Source organism: Panthera tigris, chromosome B2 (assembly GCF_018350195.1).
Source record: "Panthera tigris isolate Pti1 chromosome B2, P.tigris_Pti1_mat1.1, whole genome shotgun sequence".
In the NCBI taxonomy this organism is placed as follows: Eukaryota; Metazoa; Chordata; class Mammalia; order Carnivora; family Felidae; genus Panthera; species Panthera tigris.
In genome coordinates, this window is record NC_056664.1 from 106,191,226 (window position 1) to 106,213,397 (window position 22,172).

General features: G+C 35.6%; 1 protein-coding gene across 2 annotated transcripts in view; it reads right to left on the reverse strand.

Moving 5' to 3' along the window:
* CEP85L (centrosomal protein 85 like) overlaps nt 1–22,172 on the reverse strand; it is a 164,178-nt gene that overhangs the window by 57,278 nt on the left and 84,728 nt on the right. For both annotated transcript variants that reach the window (XM_042987080.1, XM_007078775.2), the window contains exons 4-5: nt 14,994–15,115; nt 2,215–2,332 (exon numbers count right to left, since the gene is read on the reverse strand). In XM_042987080.1, coding sequence (XP_042843014.1) covers nt 2,215–2,332; nt 14,994–15,115 — 240 coding nt within the window. The remainder of the gene's footprint in view (nt 1–2,214; nt 2,333–14,993; nt 15,116–22,172) is intronic.

Sequence of the window (22,172 nt, forward strand, 5' to 3'; positions counted from 1 at the left end):
CTCCCACTCTCTCTCTCTCAAAAAATAAACAAACATTAAAAAAAAAAAGAAGACATACCAAGAGCCAATAAGCCATAAAAAGATGCTCATACCACTAATCTTTAAGAAAATGCTTATCAAAACTACAATGAGATATCACCTCATACCCATTGGGATGGCTACTATCAAAAAACAAAACAAAAAATAACAAGTGTTGGTGCCATGTGGACAAACCAGAACCCTGTAATACTGCTGGTGGAAATGCAAAACGGTACAGTCACTATGGAAAACAGTATGGTGCTTCCTCAAAACCTTAAAAATAGAATTACTATATGATCCCGCAATTCTACTTCTGGGTATATACTCAAAAGGACTGAAGGCAGGGTCTTCAAGAGATATTTATATACCCATGTTCAAATAAATATAAAAAATGTTCATGGCAGCATTACTTACTAGAGCTAATATGTGGAAGCAGACAAAATGCCAGTCAACAGATGAACGGATAAAACAAACTGTGATATACAAATGATGGAATATTATTCAGCCTTTAAAAGGAATGAAACTCTGACACATGCTAGTGTATGGATGAACCTGGAGGAAACTATACTAAGTGCAATAAGGCAGTCACAAAAAGACAAATACCGTATGATTTATTTTACACAAGATAATTGGAGTAATCAAAATCATAGAGACATAAAGTAGAACAGTAGTTGCCAGGGGTTGGGGAGGTGAATAGACAGTTGCTGTTTAACGGGTACAAAATTTCAGTTTTGTAAGATGTGAAGAGGTATGGAAATGGATGGTGGTGATCGTTGCAAAATATTATAAGTGTATTTGCACCACTGAACTGCACACTTAAAAATGGTTAGGATGGGGGCGCCTGGGTGGCTCAGTCGGTTAAGCGTCCGACTTCAGCTCAGGTCATGATCTCACGGCTCGTGAGTTCCAGCCCCGTGTCGGGCTCTGTGCTGACAGCTCAGAGCCTGGAGCCTGTTTCAGATTCTGCGTCTCCCTCTCTCTCTCTGACCCTCCGCCGTTCATGCTCTGTCCCTGTCTGTCTCAAAAGTAAATAAACGTTAAAAAAAAATTTTTTTTTAAATGGTTAGGATGAAAAAAAACGGTTATGATGGTAGATTTTATGTTCTATGATGCTATGTTATCTTTCTATGATGGTAGAAATTATGTATTTTAACAGAATTCTAACATTTTTTTAAAACCACGGAGATAACTCCACCATCCTACCCTTTATGCAAACCCACTAGAAAGGCAAAAATCTCACAGTGTGTTAATACAATAGCGATTTGACAACATCAGTAAAAGTAACCAACTCTTATAATACCTATAAATTTCACTAGAGAGAATTTAAGTTAAAAACACTCGCATGAGCAAAACAGTGTTTTATTCTCCACAACATTATTCATAGTAGCCCCAAACAAGAAACAACCCAAATTCTGACTAGTAGGGACAAGATGAATAAATTCTGCTATCTCCATAAAATGGGAAATCAATCAGCGGTAAAAGCAAAGGAAAAGGATGTTGTCTTTGTAATGACATAGAAATAATCACTGAAATTGTTTTAACAGAAGTACAGTTGACCTGCATTACTTTAGTTTCAGGTGTGCAACATAGTGATTCGACAAGTCTATCTGTTACGCTGTGCTCACGACAAGTGTAGCTACCATCTGTCACCATACAACACTATTACAAGACCACTGACTGCATACCCTGTTCTGTACCTTTTATCCCCCATGCCTTATCCATTCCATAACTGGAAGTCTGTAACTCCCACTCCCCTTCACCTGTTCTGCCCATTCCTCCAGGCAACCATCAGTTTGTTCTCTGTATTTCTGAGTTTTTCTCTGCTTTTTTAATCACTGCATTTTATATAATTTATGTAATATAAAGGAGAAAAGCAAGATGAATGGATAATGTATATATTTTGATACTTTTTGTGAAGATAGAGGAATAAAATACATTTATATCTGCTAGTGATACATATCAACTCTAGAAGGATACACTAGAAACTGGTAGCAGTAATTCCTGTGTGGGGTGTGAACCTGACATCTAGAAGGGGATGTGAACCTGACATCTAGAAGACAATTCTTGGGACATCTTTTACTATGTATGTAAACATGAACATGATTAATTAAAAAGCATCCTAATATTACAAGGTCAGCATATAATTAACACATACTTTATTAATAAACAACAACTACAAAATTCTCTACACCTTACCTGCAAACTAGCCACAAAAGAATCTTCACAGTTCACATAATGTCCTAACATGGCATGTTGTGCCCGTATTTCATTATCCCTTATCCTCTCGTGTAAGTGGCTAATTTGCTGCTTCTGCCTGCAAAACATAAATTGAGGAGACATTATAAAGAATATGCTTTTCTAAGAGACCATTTAAGAGTAGAACTTTATTCCAATAATTTAATGTAAGAGTTAAGAGTATTATCAATATTAACATTCATAATAGGGAAATTTAAAAAACCACCACACCATGGGTTATGCCGAATACAGAAAGGGTATTTATACTGTAGAGTATTTCTTGCGTTTTATAAAATACAGTATTTTGTAGACTATCCTTCTTAGTAATAACAAAGTCATGTTTTGCTTCCTTTCTTCTTGTTACCTAATATAATAAATGTTATGTCCTCAATTTAGAATGCCTTTACCTTAAAACCCATTATTTTCATCCATGCAAATTCTGTTTAACACTGACAGTTCTGAGAATCTCACTGTCAGAGATGAAAGGTATTTTCGCAAGTATCATCCTAACTGCTGTTCTAGGCCTGCATCTTCTCAGCAACATCCTAGGTTACACAGTCTACACATAACCATCTCCAATGATGGAGAACTCACGTGGTGACAGAGTTTGCATCTTTGGAAAGCTCAGATGTTTCACTTTAATGGAACTTCATGTTGGAAACAGACACACTGAAGTTCAAATCTTTCCTCAGCAACTCATAGCTTACTTTAATCAAGTTATTTAACTTTTGTGAATATGTACCCTTATATACAGTTGATGCCTGAACAATGTGGGGGTTATGGGCACTGACCCTCCCTGCCCTGTCATGCAGTTAAAACCGGCATATAATATTTGACTCCCCAACAAGTTAACTACCGAAAGCCTGCTGTTGACTGGAAGCCCTACCAATAATGTAAACAGTTGACTAACACATATTTTGTATGCTCTATGTATTATATACTATATTCTTATAATAAAGCTAGAGAAAATGTTATTAAGAAAATCATAAGGAACAGAAAATACATTTATAGTACTGTATTTTCTGGAAAAAAAATGCATGTTATAAGTGGGCATATGTAGTTCAAACCCGTGTTGTTCAGGGTCAACTATATTTGAAAACGGTTATGTAGCTGGTATCCTGTTAAGAGCTTTATATGTATTTTTGACAATCTTCAAAAATCCTTTAATAACAAGTCTCATCATAAGGTTATGAGGAAGAAAGGCTTTTAAGAAAAAGTAAGCATACATGTGGGTAAACATATAGCTTGGTATTTTCCAAAATTACTCACAAAGTAACTTTTGGAGCAAGTTAGCTTATAAGTTTCAGACTGAATCAGAGAACTTATTCTACTCTGAGCCATTTAATTTTTTAGATACACTAATCTTAAAGAAAATTCAAATAGAAAACAAAATAGTAAACAGTTAGGGGCTCCTGAGTGGCTCAGTTGGTTAAGCATCCGACTTCAGCTCAGGTCATTATCTTGCTGTTCCTGGCTTTGAGCCCTGCCATCAGGCTCTGTGCTGACAACTCAGAGCCTGGAGCCTGCTTCGGATTCTGTGTTTCCCTCTCTGCCCCCCCCTGACCTGCCCCCCTAGTGCTCTCTCAAAAACAAATAAATGTTAAAAAAAAATAGTAAACAGATAAACTAGGAGAGTCACGACACTTGTCAAAGAATTTCAAGCTTTACCAAGAAAACTAAACTTCTTCTTCTGGCCAAGACAGAGTAATAGACACAAGCTGTGCCTTTCTGCCTGACACAATTACAAAATGGAACAAAATACGGGAAACAAGGACTCTCAAGACACTGGGCATCAGTTAATTAGGAACAGTGACTTCTGAGGGATGGGCAACAAATGAGGTGAGCTCTATGACTGCCAGAGCCTACTGCTGCAGGCCCTACCCAACACAGGGAAAGAGGCCTCTCTCTGAACTGAAAAGACAAAGCTGGGATGCTGGAGAAACCAAGGCAATCAGAACTCACAGTGCAGAGTCACCCTGAATATTTAGTTGAGTACTAATGAATAAACACATGAGGAGCTACTTAAAGTGCATATGTGGGGGAGGATGGCAGGTGGTGGTCCACCAAAAAGATAAGAATGAACAGTGCCTGAAGCTTACACGGGTCCTAGAAGTGTGCTTGCTTTCAAATGCCACAGTGGAAAACTTCATAATTCACAGGGCATCATTTAGCAGCACTTTTCAACAAAGGGCAATTCTGACTCCAGAACAAAGTTCAGGAATCCAAACACATGTGACATCCAAAAAATGTTAAAATCTGTAATGCCTAGCGCTTGATCAAAAATTACCAGGCATGCAAAGAAGCAGGATAATATAACTTATATTTTTATTTTTTAAGTGTATTGATTTATTTTGAGAGAGAGAGAGCAGGGGAGGGGCAGAAAGAGAGTGAGAGAGACAAAATCCCAAGCAGTCTCCACACTGTCAGCGCAGAGCCGGATGCAGGGCTCGAGCCCATGAACTGCAAGATCATGACCTGAGCATCAGTGAGCTGTGGGATTTCTTTAAGAGGAATGTATATATATGTATGTATGTATGTATATATATATATATATATATATATATATATATATATATATATATATAATTAGAATCTCTAAAGGGGGGTAGACACAGGAAAAATATTTGTAGAAAACTGGCCAAAATGTTTCCAGATTTAACGAGATCTGTACATCCACAAATCTAAGAATACCAGAGAACCTCAAGCACAAGTAACAAGAAGAAAACTAAACCAAGGAACATTTTAATCAAATGACTTAAAATCAGTGATAAAGATAAAATCTTAAAAGAAGGCTGTGAAAAAAAGATAAGTTCAATCACAAAGACAAAGGTAAAAAGGACAGATGTCTCATCTAAAATAATACAAACAAGAAGACAATAGTACTTTAAAGTATTATATTAAAGTATGAAAATTTAAAAGGTATCAATCTACAGAATTTTTTGCCCAAGGTAATTTTAAAGCAAAATAAAAACTACCAACCTAGAATTCATCAAAGACAGAGGTGAAAGAGACTTTTTTGAAACCTTAAAAAGCTCAAAGAATCCATCACAGCAGACTTCAACTATAAGAAATGATAAAGGAACATCTCCAAGTAAAGGAAACCAATACTAAATGAAAATCTGGGATCCACACAAAAGAAGAGCACTAAAAATGGTAACTACATGGACAAATACATAATATACTGTTCTTATTATTTAGATATCTTTAAAAGACAACAGATGGCGTAAAGCAAACAAACAAACTGATAATGTCCTGTGGGGTTTATCATCTTTGTAGAAGTAAAATGTATGACAAAATATCTCACGGACTGGGAGAAGAAAAATGGAAGTATATTTTCATAAGATTCTTATGTTTATACATGAAGCAGTATATGGTAAAGTAATGCTTGAGGGTAGACTACTGCACTTTAAAGATGTATATTATAAACTCTATAGCAACCACTATAATAACTCAATAAAGAGTTATAGCTAATAAGCCAACAAAGGACATAAAGGGAATTATAAAAAAAAAATACTAATTTAAGAGAAAGAAAAGGGGAACCCAGAACAGATGGGACAATTAGAAAACAAACAGCCAAGACAGGAAATTTAAACTTAACTATATCAATAATTACAAAATGTAAATGGTCTAAATAACTCCAATTAAAAAGCAGACACTGTCCAAATGGATAAAGATTCAACTATATGCTATCTACAAAAAACAAAAACAAAAAAAGCCCCACTATTTTAAAATGTTTATTTATTTATTTTGAGAGAGAGAGAGCAGGCAAGTGGGAAAGGGGCAGAGAGAGAAAGATGGGGGCGGCGAGAGGGAGGGAGGGAGGGAGAGAGAGAGAGGGAGGGAGGGAAGATGAATGAGAATGAATCCCAAGCAGGCTTCACTGTCAGCACAGAGCCCAACACTAGGGCTGGATCTCGTGAACCATGAAATCATGATCTGAGCTGAAATCAAAAGTCTGACACTTAACCAACTAAGCCACTCGGGCACCTCCCCCCTTTTTTCAATGGGAAAGGAAAACAAAACACGCTAAAGATACAATTTGGCAAATCTTATTTCTAAAACTATCTGGATCTAGAAGACTTATGATTGTCGATTATACTTTTTTTTAAGTGAAGTATAATTGATATATGACATATTAATTTCAAATATATAACAATGATTGAGTATAACACATTGATGTGTATATATTGTGAAATAACCACCTCAATATATCTTTTTTTAATTTTTTTTAATGTTTTGATTTATTTTTGACAGAGAGAGAGACAGAGCATGAGCGGGAGAGGGGCAGAGAGAGAGACACACACAGAATCCAAAGCAGGCTCCAGGCTCTGAACTGTCAGCACAGAGCCCGACACGGGACTCGAACTCACAGACCACGAGATCATGACCTGAGCCGAAGTCGGATGCTCAACCGACTGAGCCACCCAGGCACCACCTCAATATATCTAGTTAACATCATCTGATTATATTCCTTGAACATTACTTATTTATGCAAGTTTTCCATTTCTTTTCAAGTCAATTTTGGTATTCCTTTAAAATTATTCATTTTCTTCTGTGTGTTCAGATTTGCTGATGTAAGTTTATAATACTGACTTGAAATCCATAATTTTTTATTACTAATATTTTGAATCTTTCTTTTTCCCTGATTAGTAGAACTAAGAGATTTATCCGTTTGATTAATTTCTGCTCTTACTTTTATTATTTCTTTTGTTCTCTTTTATGTTTACTCTTCTTTTACTGGTCTTCTTAAGTTAAACATTTAATTAATTCTCTTTCCTCCCTTTTCTCTACTTTCCTTAATAAAAGAAAAAGACATGAGAAATGGTGATAATTGTCTAACATAGATATTTTGCAGTCCTAGTAAAAATATAAAGAGAAATCAATAGAGTATTTGAAAAGAAAAGACGAAGAATTTTCCAAAACTGATGAAAAATATTAACCTGGAATCAGAAGTACTTTAATCTCCAAAAATACCAAATAGGCACATTGTAGCAAAACAGCTGAGAACAAATAGAAAAAATGATTACATCCAAAAAATAACAAAATTCAATATGGCAGCAGGAAGACTTGTGGATGACAAGAGAAACCAGAGAGCAATGGAATATCTTCAGAGTGCTGAAAGAAAATAACTGCCAATCAAGGCATTACATATCAACCAAAATATCTTTCAAAAACAAAGGTAATATTCATAATAGACAAGAGATGAAAACACCCTAAATGTCCATCAATGGATAAATAAAGAAAAATGTCATATACATACAATGTCTAAAAAGCAGAAGAAATTCTGTCATATGCTACAACACGGATGAACCTTGAGGATGTCATACTAGGTGCAATAAGCAGTCATAAAGGGACAAATACTGCATCATTCCACTTATAGGAGGATTTGACTGGGTTCAGGACATGCTAACCCAAAATATGGCACCTTGGTATACTGAATGTTTTAAGTCAAAGGAGTTTGAGGAAATAACAAAAGCAAGGTCACTCTGACCTCCTCCCCACCCTTGCCCTTCTTCCCTAAACAGGTCACAAAACACTCAAGTGGGAGGTGCCCCCCCCCAACCCCAGAGGAAAGGTACATCCCTATCTCTGAAGACTAAAGGACCCAAGGAAGAATCCTACCAAAAATGCCTTGCTAAATTTCTCCCAGTTTACTACACAATTACCTCATACTTCTTAATCTATCATATTCTTCCATGACTATCCATTCTTCAACAAGCTTAGCATAAAATAGGTCAGTTACTATGGGTCTTCACTTCCTTATAAAGGCTCTTATGTCACATAAAACTTGTATTAAATAAATTTGTATGCTTTTCCACTGTTCATCTGTTTTGTCAGTTTAATTTCAAGATCCAGCCAGGGAGCCCTAAAGGGTCAAGAAAAACTTTTTCCTCCCCTACATTATCAAAAAAATGTGGTCAAACTTATGGAAGCAGAAAAGTATAATGATGGTTTCCATGGGCTGGGGTGCGGAGGACCTGAGGAGTTGTTGCTGAATGGGTACAGAGTTTCAGGCATGCAAACTGAAAAAGTTCTAGAACTCTACTGTAAAAAATTATGCATAAGCTAAAACTGTACTGCATACTTAAAGATGTGTTAAAATGACAGATTTCATGTTATGTGATTTTTTTTTTTCTTCACAGTTAAAAAAAAAAAAAGTGAGGGGCACCTGGGTGGCTCAGTCAGTTAAGCGTCTGACTTTGGCTCAGGTCATGATCTCACGGTTTGTAAGTTCGAGCCCCGTTGTCGGGCTCTGTGGTGACAGCTGGGAGCCTGGAGCCTGTTCCAGATTCTGTGTCTCCCTCTCTCTGCCCCTCCCCTGCTCTTGCTCTCTCTCTCTCTAAGAATAAATAAACATTAAAAAAAAAAAAAAAAAAAAAAGTGAGAGCTGGTACCCAGTGAGTCCCAGACCTTCCTTTTGCCAAGAATTGACTGAAACAGACAGTAAGGTCCTGACCAGAGTAGGGACTATTACAACAGAACAAAAAAGGAATCAGGTAGAATACTTAATAAATATGGCCTTTAAATCAGAAAATATATTTAAAAAATTTAGGTCAAAATTGTGAAATCAAGGAGCTGCTACAACAACTATGTGACTAAAAGAAATATTGGACCTACCTAGAAATGCAGTGATCCTGTCCCTGATCCAGGGAACAAATAAGAACATGCACAAATTCAGTCTCTAGTTGAGAAAATACAAAAAAGCAAAAGTATGTATCTGTTACCTTTGAGAAGGTTCCTTTTCTTTTCTAATTAAATTTGGTTTCTGAAAATAGTTTCCCTTGTGAGTTTTAAAATCCTTAATGGCTGGGGCGCCTGGGTGGCTCAGTCGGTTAAGCATCCGACTTCAGCTCAGGTCATGATCTTGCGGTTTGTGAGTTCGAGCCCCCTGTTGGGCTCTGTGCTGACAGCCTGGAGCCTGCTTTGGATTTTGTGTCTCCCTCTCTATCTGCCCCTCCCCTACTCGCACTCTGTCTCTCTCTCTCAAAAATAAACATTAAAAAAATTTTTTTGTTTAAATCCTTAATGGCTTCTGAAGCCATTATGGATACTACCACCAAATGAATTATGCGCAATATACCATCTTAAATAATTTAACAGAAATGGTTATCAAAGAGACACCCCTCATGCATTACCAAAATAAAAGGAGAGGGGGGAACTGAAATAAAGGGACAGGTAGCAAAAGATCTAGGATGGAATGAGAAAGACTGATGAGAGTTTATTCTTTTTTTAAGTTTATTTATTTATTTTGAGAAAGAGAGAGAGAGAGGAGCAGAAAGAAAAGGAAAAAGAGAATCCCAAGGAGGCTCCATGGTCAGCAAGGAGCCCGATGTGAAACTTGGTCTCACGACTACAAGAATGATCATGACCTGAGCTGAAATCAAGAGCTAGACACTTAACCGACTGAGCCACCCAGGCACCCTGAGATTTTATTCTTTTAATTTTCCATGCATTTCCTTTCTCCCAATCTGTTTCAAAAGAGGGCACATAAAAGGAAAAACCTACAACCATGTATATAAATGTATCCTCTATTTCATTAGTTCACATTTTTCAAACTATCTCTAGTACTGTAAACAAGGGATAAAACAGTTTTTGAAGAACCTGTCTTCTCACCCTTGGCTTCCAAAATCAGCTTTCAGGGGCGCCTGGGTGGCGCAGTCGGTTAAGCGTCCGACTTCAGCCAGGTCACGATCTCGCGGTCCGTGAGTTTGAGCCCCACGTCAGGCTCTGGGCTGATGGCTCGGAGCCTGGAGCCTGTTTCCGACTCTGTGTCTCCCTCTCTCTCTGCCCCTCCCCCGTTCATGCTCTGTCTCTCTCTGTCCCAAAAATAAAATAAAAAACGTTGAAAAAAAAAAATTAAAAAAAAAAAAAATCAGCTTTCACACATTTTGGGACAATATGAAATATGACCCTGGGCTTTAGTTTCGAAATATACTTCTAAATATACTTTGTTAGTATTTTTTAATTTGAAAAAAAAGAGGATGGATTGTATTAATTTTTCTTGGGCTAGTCAGAATTTTCAATTTCTCCAAAGGTGGGCCTGCCAAACAAAGCTAAGTGTATAGCTTGAAAATACTCCCAAGGTATATTAAAAGGGTTCTTACATATGTATCTGCAAATCTTAAGATTTTACAAATAATAGAGAATCAATAATAAAGAGTTATAAAGAAACAGCCTTTGTTCCTGGGAAGGAGACTCTAAATCTTTGGAGTGTTTATTATTAATGAGCCCCCCGGAAAACTCTCGTATTTATGAGAACGAGGTGACTCACAGGCTCTAGATAGCAGCTTTAGGATGGGGAGGGACTATTCACCAGAAAGCCAACCATGTTACTGGAGGTCTGTGACTCTGAGCCAATCTAACCGCCAGGGAGAGGAGGAGCCTGGTGACCGAGTTCAATCACGCAGCCAGTGATTTAATCAATTGTGCCTACACAATGAAACTCCAATAAAAATTCTGGGAACTCACCAGATTTGTAGCCAGTTGGTTAGAAGTGTGGATATTCTGGTGATGCCACCTTCAGACTGGCATCTGAAGATAGGCAGTCTTGTTGGGGACTGTGTGCCCTTAAAGCTGTGGAGTCTGATGCTAACTTAGGGTATTTAGTGTCAAAACTGAATTGCAGTACAGAAGGTGGGACTGAACTACAATATGACTCTTGGAACAATAAAAGTTTGAAAGGTGCAGATACACTGATAGCAGATTTTTTTCAACAAATAACATATAATACCATTAAATGTATTTCTTCTTCCTTATGATTTTCTTAATAACATTTTCTTTTCTCTAGTTTAAGACTACAGTATGTTATACATACAATATATGTGTTGATTGACTATGTTATCAGGAAGGCTTCAGGTCAACAGTAGGCTATTAGCACTTCGGTTTGGGGGAAGTAAACAGCTATACATGGATTTTCAACTGTGCGGAAGGATCAGAGTCCCTAACCACCACGCTGTTCAAGGTCAAATGTAAATTTAGAAATTGATTCTATAATACTATATGCTTAGGTATAAACAACCAAAATATCTTAGCTAGAAATGAACTATTAAAACTATCTAAATGTTTAAAGCAGTTGATAAAAGTAATCAAATCTTGGGGCGCCTGGGTGGCTCAGTCAGTTGAGCGACGGACTTCGGCTCAGGTCATAATCTCACGGTTTGTGAGTTCGAGGCCCGCATCAGGCTCTATGCTGACAGTTCAGAGCCTGGAGCCTGCTTCGGATTCTGTGTCTCCTTTTCTCTCTGCCTCTCCCCCACTCATGCTGTGTCTCTCTGTCTCAGAAATAAACATTAAAAAAAAAAAATTAAAAAAAAATGTAACCAAACCTCACTTCAACACCTGTGATGAAAAATAACTACTCTTGCATTATGGAGTCCCTCTCAAAGTAAAAGACATGTACTACAAATTGCCATCAATAAAATCTCACATGTTAACTGATCAAATACATAAGGATGGAGTTCCAATAATTTTTAATAACCATAGTATATACATCTAGGCCTTGCTTTAAGATTCTGATCATAAACCTTAGCATGTAAAGCAATTAAAAGGATGCTGTGATTTCAATAAAATAAGTATCCACACTACACCAAAGAATGCACTACTGATTTTTAAAAGCTTACTAATACAATTATGTGATTTTACTTCCACACACAATTAAATAGCAAATACACATATTGCAAACTATAAGTAACGATAAAATGAGAATTCCCCTCTACCCTGCCAGTGTCATTTACTAATAGCATTAACTCACTGTGTCATTGCAGAAGGTTTAAGGGTGGCCTCTCTGGATCAGTCTCAAGTACAATGACTTATCCCTAAATTTTATCTGATCAATCCAGTAGCAAAAGGTGAGCAATTATAAGAACTACTAGTATCAGTAACAGCACAGGCTAACCAGCAACCTTAACCTCTTTTCCATTAAAATGAAGTTATTTCCCCTTAATGAATGTTTGGTGAGTACCTATTATGAGTAATAAAATGTACAAGAAACAGTCTCTTCTGTGAGGGGGCTGGAGTCTACTGAGGAGAAACAAGCCCAGAAACAAAACTATTATTTGCAAATCATGTGTATGTGGCTACTATTTGCTGATGGTACCCATGCATCTGGCAGTATTAAGATTTTTAAATACATTCACTCACTGAAGCCTCATGCTCTAAAACTCGGTATAAGAAGGGAGCTGCATAGGTAAATGCGACTAGATAAAGAAATGCGAAATTGAGCAACTTGCATTATTTTAGATTATTTCCTTAGTACCTTTCTACAGGATACAAACTTGGGAAATATATATTTTTTAATAGATTATGTTGATAATTATATGCATTTCCTACTATCATAGAATGTTTGTGCCCCACCCCAACAAAAAATTTATATATTAAATCCCAAAGCCCAATGTGATGGTATAAGGAGATTAGGGGCCTGTGGGAGATGATTAGGTCATGAGGGCAGAGTCCTCATGAATAGAATTAGTGCCTTTATAAGAGAGGCCCCAAGGAACTCCCTCACCTCTTTTACCATGTGAGGTTGCAGGAAGAAGACAGCCATCTACGAAACAGAAAGAAGACCCTCACTAGACAATGAATCTTCTACTGGTGCCTTCAACTTGGACTTCTTCGTCTCCAGAACAAGGAGAAATAAGTTTCTGTTGTTTGTAAGCCACCCAGTCTATGATATTTTATTAAAGCAGCCCAAATGAACTAAGATACCTATTAACTTATTTATACCCAGTGGAACAGTAATTACAATGGTGTTTAAAAAATAATAAAAGTCAATAGATTGATTGTTTTGAGGGAGAGTACACCCATATTAATAAAATTCTGAATTTCAGTCTGCTTAAAAAATATTAATTTCAAGTATGTACAGTGAATTAAATTTCTAAGTGTACAAAATATATGTCCATCAGGGTCTATAATTACCCACTTACAAAATTTACTTGTACTAAAAATATCTAATACTTTTATACAGCCTTTTCATAAACTCAATCAAAACTATCTTCTAGAATCTTCATTCATTTATCAAATATGCAAGTGATGTCAGACGGGCAAGGCCTCCAGAGGGAGGGTGTCAGGCCCATGGCCAAGAGGGTTCTTAGCTTTGTGTGGGAAAGAATTTAAGAGCTAGCCATTTAGAGAAAGGGGCAAAGATTTATTAAGTGTAGAAACAAGAAAGCTGCTACTTCACAGACAACGTAGTGGTCTCTCCTCCCAGGTGAGGCAGACGGCTCCTCTTTGTCTCTAACAAAGGGTTTTACAAGTTTGTTATAAAATTAGCTAACCATACAGAAAGGAGCGTACTCTTTAACTTTGGGTTTTTCATTCACATTGGGCAGTTTGGTTTTTCCATTGTTTTACAGTTTTGGAATTACCCACAGGGAACAATTTTAAGAATGTCCAACCTATGTGGCTTTTACCGCCGGAGGGAGTGGGGTCTTGTGGTTTTCTATGAGTCAGATCTTGTGACTCTTTTTTATGACTTGCTGACCTTCAGGTTAAGAGTCAGCCTAAAATCAAAATGGCTTTACTCTGGTCAACTTGTCTCTCAAGTCTTTCTCCCCTCCTGCCTCACAAGTATCAAACATTAAGCATATACTAAGTGCCAGGATCTGTTCAAGATGTTGGGAACATAGTAGAGAAAAAAAGTTCAGATATCCGTGCTCTAGTTACCCTCCAGTAGATACTGCTTAATAATGGTAAATTCCTAAGCAAAATCTTTTGCAACTTCAGCTATTAAATATACTTATCTTTTTAATATCTTTTAAGTTTTATTTATCTATTTTGGGGAAGAGAGAGTGTGTGTGAGCACACAGGTGGGGGAGGGGCAGAGAGAGAGGGAGAGAGAATCCCAAACAGGCTCTGTGCTGACAGCGCACACCCCGATGTGGGGCTTGAGCCCACAACTGTGAGATGATGACCTGAACCAAAATCAAGAGTCAGACACAACCGATTGAGCCACCCAGGCGCCCCTAAATATATTGAAAGATTTGAACTGGGATTTAATTTTAAGGCTAAAATGTCTACTACTTTATCTCAAATAAGCACATGAAAATAAGTAGTAACTAGCATTAAGAAAAAAATGTCTCCTCAATTTCCCCATTACTACACACACAGGTTTAACTAACCCTAAAGTATACATAACTTATGTAGAACTAACATACATCAAGGATAATATAATTAAAAATTAATGTTCATTGCTCAAAATAATCAGGAGACTGTCTATTAAGTACAAAAACTTTTTTTCAGAGCTTTGGTACTCAAAAATGCAACATTTCTGAACTGTCCCCCCAAATTTCCAAAATTCTTATCTGTAAGTCATTTAATTTTAAACATTCATGATTTTCATAGTTTCTTTGCCTTCATATCTAACACACACTAGTTAAAAGTATTAGCACTTTAAAGTAGCTTTCCAATTTGATAGTTTCCAAGTATAAAACACAGAGATACAGCCTGTAGCTCTGACAGTTCATTAGCATTGCAGCTAACTTTCTACATATAAAAAAAAGACAGTGGAGTTTCCAAATGAGTTACTCTAACATAAATGAAACGATGGTAGAAAACAGAAGGAACACACCAACCCTCAGTTCTGATAGGGGTTCTTTAAGGGGGTGGGATGAGGGAGGGACAGAAATGAGACAGTGTATTTGTAAGATTGTATTTCTTAAACTCTAAGTAGTAGATACCATTTGTTTTAGTAATCTACATTTCTGTGTGCCTGAAATATTTAGTAAATAAGAAAATAGACTCACCGATCAATTACAATTTCTTTCTGCCTTAGCAGTCCTTCTTTTATTTTCAGCACTGATTCCCACTTACTGAAATCCTGATAGCCAGAAGGTGAATAACTTTGACGAGAGGATCCGGTCAAAACCTGCACAAATATATTTATACTATTAGTACACTAGAAGTGTTTAAAAGAAATATTTATGTGTCATCTAATATTTTCCCAACGATTTTTATTAAAAAACGAGAAAACTCAACCGTTGTTTTTTTAAGACTGTCTGAAATCACACTTGCGAATACAACGTAACTTGAAGAATTTCAAGAAAGTTCTGAAGTAAAAGTACAAGTCTAATGAAGTAGTGACAATAGAATATTTAATCTGCCTTATTACAACACTATATACAAGATTTTATTCTCATCTTGTAGAAGCTTTCTGTAAGTGAGATATTAATCACTCACTGCCTAGGAAGAAGTACAATGAAACAACGTACCATGGTTAGACTAGACAAACATTACTGGGAAGGTTTCTACAAGGAAATAAAAACAGTATCTGTAGTATGCTGACTTCAAATTGTCATCCATCACATCACATTTAATTACATTAAAATTTCAAAAGAAAAAAGTATTTTCACAAAATAGTAAACATATTTAAAGAAAATATGACTTAAGTACATATGATTTGGGTGATTACTGGTCTCCAGTGTAAAGTACACAATTTAGAAAAAATCTGCTTAGAATTGAAGAGAAATTTCAAAGATTTAAAACAAATCAATACTGATAAAAGCCAATATGACAAATACCCTCAAATTTCTGAAACAAACAAAAAGAAAACCCTAGTAAGTATGACTTAGTATAGTCAGAGATTGATTGCATCTCCTCAAAAAGATATGTTGAAGTCCTAATCCCCAAGAACCTCAAAAGGTAACCTAATTTGGAAACAGGGTCTTTACAGTAATCAAGTTAAGATGAAGTCCCCGGGGGGAGGGGGGACGCCTGGGTAGCTCAGTCAGTAAGTGTCCAACTTTGGCTCAGGTCATGATCTCACGGCTCGTGGGTTCAAGCCCCATGTCAGGCTCTGTGCTGACAGCTCAGAGCCTGGAGCCTGCTTTGGATTCTGTGTCTCCCTGTCTGCCCCTCCCCTGCTCACACTCTGTCTCTCTCTCAAAAATAAACAAACATTAAAAAAAAATTTTTTTTAAAAGATTAAGTCACTGGGGTGAGCCCTAATCCAATATGATTAGGATTGGGGAATCCAGTATGATTCCCCAAACTGTGTAATGGGGAAATTTGAACACAAATTCTATGCAAAGAGATACAGAAAGAACACCATTTGAAGATGAAAGCAGAGATTGTAGTGATGCATCTAAACGTCAGCAACATAAAAGACTGCCAGCAAGCCACTAGAACTCAGCCTGGAACAGATTCTTCTTCACAGCCCACAGAAGGAACCAACTCAGCCAACACCTTGATTTTGGACTTGTAAATTTCAGAACTGTGAGACAATAAATTTGTTGTGGACGCTACCCAGTTGTGTCCTTTGTGCAGTTCTAGGACACTAATACAATTGATAAATCAAGTAGGAACATAAATTCCTTGGCAGGATAAATAATCCTATAGAAACACTCCAAAGCAACTTTAGAAGAATTCAAACATTCAGTGACATTTTTATCCTTTGTTTTCCAAAGATGCTACTGGCAAAACCTATTTCTGAATAAACCACTAATTGTGTGACATCAACTAGTCCTATATTAACCCGTTCAATTAAGATGGTTTTCAAGTATACCAGGATAGGATGTTTCAGGCAGAAGACAGAACAAGATGAACAGACTAGGAAGGACAGAAACCAGGAGACAACAGGGAACATAACTTTGTCAGATGAGCAGATATTTGCAGTGTAAGTGACACATAACAATATATAGCCAGGTTAGTCAGAGATCCTTCTCTGAATTTCATTCTTTCCTTTGCCTAACATACAACCCAGACTGATAATCAGCCATATGCCCTAGTAAAGATACATTAGTTGCTACAGTACTGAAGTGTTTTTACCGTGGTTGGTAACTAGCTGTTGTCCAAACCCCCAAAGGTCCTCTCCACTATCCAGGCCCTCCTCAGAACTCTCCATCATCCAACAAATGAAGAGTTACTTCTTGACATTAAAAGGGGCCTTCAATATGCTCTATCCATAAACGGCATCCTTTCTGATTGGTTGGTTCCCTGAAGTAGTCAACCCTCCAAAAATTTTCCATCTCAGAACTACCTACCAGCTTGTATTTAGTTGGCAGAACTGAAATTCAAACAGGGGCACCCCAACAAAAGAGCATGTGCTCTTAAGGAAATTGTTACACTGCTTCTACTATGGCCTAAATAAGGTATTCACAAAATATCCTATCATCACAAGAGCTGAAAACATTTTTGATAGTAACTGCTCTTAGGAGCTAAAAGAGAATTCCGCACCATAAACAATATTGCTGAAATTATGAGAAAGTCTCTACTTATTGCAACTCCATATTACTTAATGACTACCAATTTAGTGGGTTAAGTCACTTGATTAAATTTATTTTGTCAAATTATAGCTCAAACAGGAATTCATTAAAACTAGTAAAAGCTAATAAGCAAAATAAAAAACCATCTCAACAATTCCAAAACTCAATGTAAGATTTGGAAATTATCAAATTAATGATTTGGTAAGCCATTTGTGCTATAATACTAAACATTTCATTTATTTGATGACTAAAAATGAATATACACTTTACATATATATTGAGTTATATATTAATATCCTGATGCCAGTAGACAGATATTTTAAATAATGGTTTTTGTATATTGTTATCATACCTAACAAAAAAAAATCTCAGGTATAGTTTCTTCTTCCAAAGACTTAAGAAAGGTTCCTCCATTTCTGATTACCACATGTCAGGAATGACTGATACTATAATACTGAAGCTATGTTTACCTTCTATATCTTGTTCCTATTTCAATAAGACAAATGCCCACAGCTCAAAAAAGTAAAAAAAAAAAAAAAAAAAAAAAAAAAGTAAAAACAACAACAACAACAACACAAAAGCCCAGGCAAGAGATGATGAACTACTCTACTCTTGATATGTCTTCTGCTAAAGAATTTCCCTATGGCTGACAACTTCCCAATGAGGCGGCTTTTCTTGTTTTGAAACACTTCTTGGTATCAAGAAAGAGAGTAAAGAGAATGAAAAAGTAGGTTTGCAAGAGAAAAGCAAATAACAATAGTTTTGAAGAGAAAAGCAAATAATGATACTGCCTGGCTTACACAGCACCTGAATCATTGGCAGAATGGACTGCTAAAGCACTTACCAAATACTTCCATGAATATACACAAAACAACATGAAAATTTATTCTTCTGATTTGTAGCTCCCTTGATCTAAACTCTTTGGAAAACAAATCAAAATTGAGCTATGAAACTGAGCAAACAGAAATAAAGGAAAAAAAGAACAGCTTCCCTTATAACAAAGATGCATTAACATTTAAAAATTGCTAAAAGAGTAAATATTAAAAGTTTCATAATGGAGTGCCTGGCTAGCTCCGCCGGTCAAGTGTCCCACTCTTGATTTTGGCTCAGGTCACGATCTCATGATTCATTAGATCAAGTCCCGTGTCAGGCTCTACGCTAACAGCGTGGAGTTTGCTTGGGATTCTCTCCCTCTCTCTCTTCCCCTCCTGCGCTCACTCTGTCTCTCAAAATAAATTTGGTACAAAATAATCCTATGCTAACTTCTGTCAGATTCTCTTTTAGCCTTGCCAAGACTGAAGTCTGAACTGCTTCAAGTTATTTTCATCAGTTGTATGGTGACAGATGGTAACTGGACATAATGGTGACCATTTCATAGCATATACAAATATCAAATCATTATGTTATACACCTGAAACTAATATAATGTTAAATGTCAATTATACCTCATTTTTTTAAAAATGTAACAAAGAATTACCAAATCAGCAGCATGATAGTCTTCCTTACTGAACCTTAACTCTAACTCATAAAAGATTAAAAAGAAGAACAAAATCTGACACACAACTAAATGTTATAGGTAAACTTAAAAGCAATTTTTAAATTTCATTAGTTGTTCCTTTTCTTTAATAGTAAAGCATTGTTTATATTCTATGCAAAATCATAAAGGTACAGGGGTGCCTGGGGGGCTCGATCAGTTAAGTGTCTGATTCTTGATTTTGGCTCAGGTCATGAGATCAAGCCCCAGTTTTAAATATTTGTAGTCTCATATATATACTACACATATACAATATGAGCCCCGTGTCAGGACAAGCTCATGCTTGTGCTCTCTCTCAATATAAATGAATGAATGAGTGAATGAATGAATGAATGAAATGAAATGAAATAAATTTTTAAAACATCATAAAGGTACAATGGCTGCCTTGCTAGTTGAGACTTCACAATATGATTTTTTTACAAAATCTTTTAAAACTCTACTTCAGGTCGAATTTTATAACTTTGTTTAATATGGTTTTATTATATAATGATATGACCTTGTTATAAAAGCCTTAGATGAAAAAAGTCTCCATAATTGTCATTTTTAATGATAGGCATATATAAACAAAATATTTTATGACAGGAAAATTATATGAAATTTAAAAATCAGGGCTCATAATTAAAGTTTTATTGGAACATAGCCATGTTCATTCTTTTATATATTATCTATGGCTGCTTTCCCCATCAAAGTTGGGTAGTTGCAAAAGAGACTGCATCTCTCTCTCTCTCTCTCATATATATGCAAAGAATACTTTAAACTGTATTTAACAGTTTTTACTGTTAAATAGTTAATACATTAAACTACTGTTTAATAGTTAAACAGTAAATACATTAAACTACTGTTAAATAGTTAAAACAGTTAAAATACTGTTTTTACTGTATTTAAAGTATATACAGCATATCAATAAATCTAAAATTTTACATGAAATTGCAAACTTTTTGAGAAAATAACAATTACCAAAAGTGAGTCTACTACTTATTACATCAGGTAGTAATTTTATAGGTAGTTTCTACCTAAATGTTAAGAAAAGATAAAACAGTACAAGAGAAAAATTTTTGAGAAACACAGTAAGGGAAGGTTTGAAGAATAATAATAAAGCATGTTATAAACTAAGAAGATTTAAAATACACTTCGCAGCAAATGCAGAAATTCACATTAAAACAGTACCACCATTTTAAAAACACACTTCCAAATAATACATAGGTTGACTGAATGAAATTGAAAATATATCAGAATTTGTGAGATGTAGCTAACACAGGACCAAGAAAAGAATTTATAGCACTAAATCATTAAATTAGAGAAATGGCCTCAACTCAGTGATCTAAACTCCCATCTTCAGAAACTACAAAATATACGCCAAAGAAACCAGATGGAAGAAAACAAGGGTAAGAACAGAAATCCACTAGGTTTTTTTGTTTTTTGTGTTTTTTTTAACATTCATTTTTGAGAGACGGAGCGTGAATAAGGGAGGGGCAGAGAGAGATGGAGACCCAGAATCTAAAGCAGGCTCCAGGCTCTGAGCTGTCAGCACAGAGTCAAACTCATGAACTGCAAGATCATGACCTGAGCTGAAACAGACACTTAACTGATTGAATCACCCAGAAGCCCAGAAATCCACTAGGTTTAAAACATGAAAACAAATACACAAAAGTCAATGGGGCCAAAAAAATGCAAATTCTTTCAATAAAATTGACAAAACTGGCTAGACTGAAAAAGAAAAAAGGGAGAAGATGCAAATGACCAATATTAGGAATGAAACAAAAGATATCACTACAGATCTGGTAGATATGAAGAAAAAAAAAAAAAACGGGAATTATTAGGAGGAACTCTACACACACAAATTGAACCACCAGTGAAATGGGCAAACTTCTCAAAGAGTACAAACTATCAAAATGCATCCAGTATGAACTGGATCATTGAATAGCTCTGAAACTATAAGAGTAATTGAATGTAGAGATTAAAAACAACAACAAAACTCCTGAAAAAAGAAATCTCTAGGCAAACAGTTTCATTGTAGAATTCCACTGAACATTTAAAGAATTAACACCAATCTTCCACAAACTCAGAAGAGTGAACATTTCCCCACGCATTTTATGAGATCGGCAATATTACTCTGATATCAAAGCCAGAGAAAACAGGAAAAAGAAAACTACAGATCATCCCTCATAAACATAAATATAAAAATTCTTAACAAAATCAATTAAAATAGACATATGGATAATATGACCTAGGTTTACCACAGGAATGCAACTTACCACGTTAATAGAATAATTTTTAAAACCTACTAAAATAACTTTACCAAGGTTGCACAATTCAAGAGCAACATAAAAATAATCATAATTCTATGTGTCGCATGTAAACAATTACAAATTTAATTTTTTTAATATAATTTATATCCATGAGATAAAAACTTTAACAATACACATGGCAAGATCTGTACATTGAAAACTATAAAATATCACTAAAACATTATGAAAAACTATTTTTTAAAAAAGAGAGATGTACTTCACTATTAAGATATCATTTGTCTCTACACTGATTTATAGATTAATCACAAACCAAATTAAAATCCAAGCAGATGTTTTAGAAGTTGACAAACTGATTCTAAAATTTCTGTGGAAATTTAAGAAAGTTAAGAGCTTACAATATTTGATTTCAAGACTTATTATTATAAAGCTGCAATATTCATGAGGGTGTGGTATTAACATAAAGATAGATGAATGGAACAGAATAAAGATCTACAACAGACCTACCCATAATGGTCAACTGATCTTTTTTCCTTTTGTTTAATTAAATTTTTGAGATAATTATAGATACACATACAGTTATAAGAAATAATGCAGTGAGCTCCCATGTATACTTACCCAGCTTCTCTAATGGTAATGTTTTGCAAAACTCTATCACCACCAGAATATTGACACAGCCAAGATGCAAAACATTTCCATCACCACAAAAGAATTCTTCTCATTGGCCTTCACCCCCCCACCAGTTTTATACAGATTTAACCTACACAACGTTAAATAACATTAATATATTATTATTTATTATAAAACATTAAATATTATTATTTAAATATTATTTAACATTGTGTACATTGTGTAGGTTTAAGACATACAACTGCTGAATTGATAATGACCCCAATAGAGTTAGCTAACACCTTCACCACCTAACAAAATTACTATGTTTGT